The following is a 6,000-nucleotide window of genomic DNA, read 5'->3' as shown; positions in this document are numbered from 1 at the left end:
GTATAAGTCCGCGGATATGCCGCTGTGCCACTGGGGGGCATATAGCATAGACTGAATTACATTATTTTTTAATGTTTTTTAATGAAATCATGAACTTGATTATTGTTTTATGTATTCTATCTAAGCTGTTAATAAATAACTATTAATTTAGTCTTATATGCTCAAACAACCTTAACATTCTTGTTACAGAATATGAGCAGAGTCGTGTGTTGATATTTGTCAAATTAAAGCAAATAAAGCAACTTAAGTGACTAGAACATCTAAAAAGATTGTGTTCTTAATGCAACAGTGGCTCAGCGGTAAGTTTGAGGGATCATAACTTCACAAATAAGGGTTCGATACCCGTAGCGGTAAACACAGACCATCCATCGTGTGTTTTTGCACTACAATTAAATAAATGATTTTGTTTTTAAAATTTTAATCAACTCCCGATTTAATTTGAGTAGAATTATAGGAGTTTCAACACTAGCAACAACAAAACAAACTGGAGAATGGAAAGTTAGCTGCTGAATACACACAAGTATGCATTTTGAAACTAAGGACTTTCCTATGTTTCATATTATGGAAGTATTTGTTGTTGTTGTTAGATTTCTATTACAAACAATTTAATAAAGTAGATCAAGATAAGTGTTTGATGTAGCCATAATTAACCCGGATCCGTTTTTATTAAATATTTGAAAGAGTGGATACATTATTTTCGTTCTAAAAAAGTTCTCGTTAAGTTAATAATGCCAGATGTGTAGCTTAGAAGTTCCGAAAAAACATTCCAATTTGTTCTTAAGATGCCTAAATTTTATCATTTCACTATAAAACAGAAGAAAAAAACTGAATATTCACGTGATAACTAGCGAATACTCAGAAGTGTCAACAACAGATTTATAGTTATGCACTGCATGATAATTCACTTGATATGTGAAGTGAGGTTATAGAGCATTATACAATCTATAAATACATCAGATAGCTTTAGCAGAACTTATAGAAGTTTTAGAAAGATCTGTTGAAAAAGTCTGGGAATTATTCAATCACAATTGACTTTTGGGAATGAAATAAGTTTAATTATTAAAGACAATACCTTAAAACACGTCATCTACGTTAATAAAGTGTTAAAAGATGCTCATAAGCCATATATTTGACACTTTAAATTCTGCTAGAGGTTCATCTATGACGTAACGTTTATTTATGATTAACATTTAAATGTAGTTTTGAAATCGTAGGAAAATAACATTTAGATTTTTACAACCTAAAAAAGTTGCCTTTTCGGTGAAAACAGATAATTACTCAATAAAACATATCCATTAAACGTAAAACTTGCTTTGATAAAACATGTAATAATTTTATTTACGTAACATGAACAGCAGAAGTACTATACATTTTGTTTAGGTGACAAAATATTAAAAAAGAGTAACATATTTTTTTAGCAATATTATTCTTATGATTACCCAAAATAAATTGAAATTGTTGCTAAATCTGCTTCTAATGTTTAAACGATAATTTTCAATACATAATACAAAGATGACAGCAACAGATATCACAATAATTATACTTTCAGTAATACAAATCTATACTTAAGATTGTGACCAGTTTTATGTTTATATACATCAACAGAGACAAAATGTACTTAGATCGAACAATAAAGAGACCTCAGAATAGCCTCATCACAGTGCCAGTTTAACGTAAACTTTTTTTTTATGAGCTCTTCCATTTATAAGTCTAAACACATTTTTATAACACCGATACATGATTGGTTTACAATATAACACAGAGAATAATTCGAGTAATTAATTTAAATATTAATATCTCCTTTTAACTATTCGTATACACTCTGGTTTATAATATATAGATGCGTTAATGTTCAAGAATCATTTTTATTCGGGACTTTTAACTTCAGATTTGAGATCTTTTTCACAAGCCAAACACAATATTTTCATTTGTTTGTTTCACATTACAAAAACCGTTTTGTCCTAATCCAACATCTACAGCACAGGTTATAATACTGTCCTTCACATCGTAAATATGAATGTTTCCAGTTGTAACAGAGAAATCATAAGTTCATTAACTTGAAAGATAGTAATGTTATCACAATATAGAAGATAAAGCGGCATCAATAACCTGATGTGCAAGTTTAACCGATACAAAGTTACAATGACTTATACTGAACATCTAGAATGAGAGTAGTGATTTTATTTGTCCTTGTCAGTTAGTGAGTCTACAGTTCTGTGACTGGTGTCATTTTTAGCGACTGCTGAGCTGTTGTTTGTAGCACTGTACTTTCGTCTTCCACGCAGGTTGTTTTCTGGTACTGAGGTTCCTTTCTTCGAGAGGTCCACTTATTCTTAAGAGCCACAGCAAGCTTCTCTCTGTAACGGAAACCCAGCAAAACAAGACCACCAACTGCTATCGCAGCAGCTACTATAATACCGATAATCATTTGTTGTCTTCTATTTTCTATATAACACCCGAGATCTTCTTCCGTAACTTTTGTAAGCAGCATATTTTTTAATCCAGGGGGGCTTGTGCAGTGGACTTCCACAACATTACTTGGAGCATCACTGGAAAAATTTTTGTTTCTTAATAATTTCCACAGCCACAACAGCTTACAGTCGCAAGCCAACGGATTGTCCCTAACGTCCAGAACAGTCAACTCGTCCCAAGGAAGTAAGTCGTAATTAAATGTAGTAAAAGCATTTCCACGAAAGCTTACGTATCTCAAATTGGGAAGACCATCAAAGGTATGCGAGTCAATATGATTTAAATTTTTGTTATGAGCTATAATAAATTTCTGTAAATTAATGTTGTCAAACAAAGAATCTTTACGAATGCTGGTAAACATTGGAGAGCCATTGATTTGGATTATTCTAAGATATTTAAGCTTTTGGAAGGAACGAGGCTTAAGTTCTTTAAACTTATTTTGGCCTATATTAAGTTCTTCTAAACGATTGACATTACGCAGTGCTGATGTGGGAATCTCTTGAAGTTCATTATCGTGAAGTTTTAGGACAAGAAGAGAGCTTAACTGCTGAAATCCTTTAATATCTATTGTCCGAAGACCACATCCGTCTAGAGATAACTCTTCTAGCTGTCTGAGGAAAGCAAATGCTCCTTCCGAAACTTCTCGTATTGTATTCAACCCAAAGTCTAGTTTTAACAACGTAGGAACGTTCTGAAATGCAGCAGATGGAATGCGATTAAGTTTGTTATCTCTTAGCAACAGACCACGGATGTTTTCGAGTCCCTCAAAGGCGTCTTCCGAAATGGAGATTATTCTATTTCGTGAGAGATCTAGTGTTTCTAAGTTAGGCAAATGCACAAACGCTCTTGACGGTACGTCTTCTAGAAAATTCTCATTTAAATGCAGCACTTTCAGCTGCTGTAGACCAACAAAAGAGTGGTTGTGAACTGAAGAGATCATGTTACTACTTAATAGAAGAAATTCTAGACGACCCTGCATTTTGAAATTGTATTCTCCCAGATCTACCAACTGATTGTGTGAGACATCCAGGTATTCCAAGTTATGGTATACACTAAAGGAGGACATTATACCTTTAATGTGATTGTTGTTTAGAATAAGTTCACGAAGTTCTGGATTCAAGGTAATGGGGACTACGTCTAGGTTGGCATTAGCACATAAAACTCGTAGACTTTGATCGTCACACTTACATCGCATGGGGCACATGGCTGAGACCTCTGTCCACAAACATAGAATGTAGAAGAGAAGAACCATTATCCCACGTGATCCCCGCAAGCACTGCATGATGCTTCAATTCAAAATAAGCTCTGCAATAAAAAGAATAACGTGTTTTTATTGAAGTTTTATTATCCAAAAATGATAATATGAATTGTTAAACAATAATCTTACGTTTACAGAATGTATTCTGCATTATGCAAACCATTCATAGTAATTCTAAATAGGTTTTTTGTCTTATTATTATATAAATTGCTATAATAATAAAAACGAAAACATGCGAAACTTAAAAATTATGAATATTATCACTCATAAATGAAGAAATATACTATATTGAAATGGTACTTAACTTACTTAACGGGATTAACGGACAGTATCTTAATTTATTTTGCTTGCACAACATTCAAGTTGGACATGAAAAAACTAAAGGCACATTATGAAGTAAAGCAATCAAACAGCTAAAACGGGACAGGATCGACGGTGAAAACTATAACATTTCGGTACGGTATAAACAACAAACACTTAATATATATACTACTTAAGAGAGCATTCGAGGTTAGAGCCATTTTCGAATAGTTTGTTTGTTTGTTTGTAATTAAGCACAAAGCTATACAATGGGCTATCTGTGCTCTGCCCACCACGGGTATCGAAACCCGAATTCTATCGTTGTAAGTCTGCAGACATACCGCTGTGCCACTGGGGGCATTTCGAATAGAAAATTGGCAAAACAGGCCACGTATTGATAAATGATTTTTCTTTTTCTTATCGGAGAGGTTTTTAAAAAAAAATTCTTAAAGCTATAGTATTTATAGAAATACAAATATGATAATAATAATTAATTTTATTGTACGTTTAAAAAATATTATAACGTCAACTCAAACAAATGTAGAAATAAGGTATATTACTGACATAATATCAAAAATATTCTTTATTGTTTTAAAAGCGTACTTTATTAGCACATTTACGATTTTCGTGAAGATGTTTCCTTGTCTGAAAATGAACCGGCATTGCCAAGTAGTTAGAGCGCTCGACTCGCGGGTTCGAATCCCCGTCCCACCAAACATGCTCGCCCTTTCAGCCGTGAGGGCGTTATAATGTGATGGTCAATCCCACTATGCGTTAGTAAAAGAGTAGCCCAAGAGTTGGCGGTGGGTGGTGATGACTAGCTTCCTTCTCTCTAGTCTTACACTACTAAATTAAGGACGGCTAGCGCAGATAGCCCTCGTGTAGCTTTGCGCGAAATTCAAAACAAACAAACATTGTCTGAAAATCGAAAGGTTCAAAGATTTTCCTAAATGTTTTTGCGATACGTTTTTAACATTACGGAGGATCTTAGACAACAAAGTTTAGAACTTTTATCAATATAGATAAAGCAATACATAGTAGTGTCGCCAGAGATTTTTTTAACACGTACATGTTAACAACGTATGGTAAAGTACAAGAATGATAACCTGTATTCTTGATCTGATAAAGTACAATTTCCCGCAACACACTTAGTACAAATTACAGGATAAAGAAACGAAATTTAATAGAAATAAAACAACTACTTTTATCATTAAGAATATCTGTTTACGCACATTAATTTTTTATTTGAGCTGGAAAAAAAAAGAGTGGTAAAATATATTTTTTAGAAATGTTGGTTCTTAACTGTTAAAACGATAAATGATGATACTTTTGAAACGTGAACAATGCTATCTCATAAAATAATAATGTTAAACCTTTTTCTTTCCACCAAAACACGTCCTTGGCTATAAGATGTTATAGTTACGAAGTTGTGAAACTTGTTTCCTTACTAAACGTATTTAGTTTTTATCATGCCAACATTTATATAGAAGACAAAGGGTTCAAAAATATGTTAAAATTTAGAAACAGTTTCTAATGCTAAACAACTTTAGGAATTAAAATAGATAGCTGTTAGAATCTTTAATCAGAGATCATTAAAATGTAGAAAAATTTCATAATTTGTATATAATCTTTAACTATAAATCAATAAAATATAGATAACTGTCATAATTTTAATATAATCTTTAACTTTAGCTCAATAAAATATAAATAGCTGTTGTAATCTTTAATCAAAGACCCTTAAAACATTGAAAATTGTTAAAATATTTAACCATAGACCATTAGAACATTAATAATTGTTATATTCTCTGATAAAAGACAATTAAAACGTTGATAACATATAATATTTGATTAAAGAACATTGATAAATGTTATAATCATTAACCAAAATTTGTTTAAAGATTATAACACTTATCATTGTTTTAATGGTCTTTGGTTAAAGATTATAACACTTATCAATGTTTTAATGGTCTTTG

At 32.0% G+C, this 6,000-nt stretch overlaps 1 protein-coding gene across 2 annotated transcripts in view; it reads right to left on the bottom strand.

Moving 5' to 3' along the window:
• Nucleotides 1-1,088: 1,088 nt before the first annotated feature.
• Nucleotides 1,089-6,000, bottom strand: part of LOC106457009 (leucine-rich repeat and immunoglobulin-like domain-containing nogo receptor-interacting protein 1) — a 46,232-nt gene continuing 41,320 nt past the window's right edge. For both annotated transcript variants that reach the window (XM_013916396.2, XM_022382822.1), the window contains exon 3: nt 1,089-3,774. In XM_013916396.2, coding sequence (XP_013771850.2) covers nt 2,207-3,751 — 1,545 coding nt within the window. In that variant the 5' untranslated portion in view covers nt 3,752-3,774 and the 3' untranslated portion in view covers nt 1,089-2,206. The remainder of the gene's footprint in view (nt 3,775-6,000) is intronic.

The sequence above is a fragment of the Limulus polyphemus genome, unplaced genomic scaffold, assembly GCF_000517525.1.
Source record: "Limulus polyphemus unplaced genomic scaffold, Limulus_polyphemus-2.1.2 Scaffold281, whole genome shotgun sequence".
NCBI classification, from domain to species: domain Eukaryota; kingdom Metazoa; phylum Arthropoda; class Merostomata; order Xiphosura; family Limulidae; genus Limulus; species Limulus polyphemus.
The sequence above is the reverse complement of the archived record's forward strand: the minus strand, read 5'-3'. Positions and strand labels throughout refer to the sequence as shown.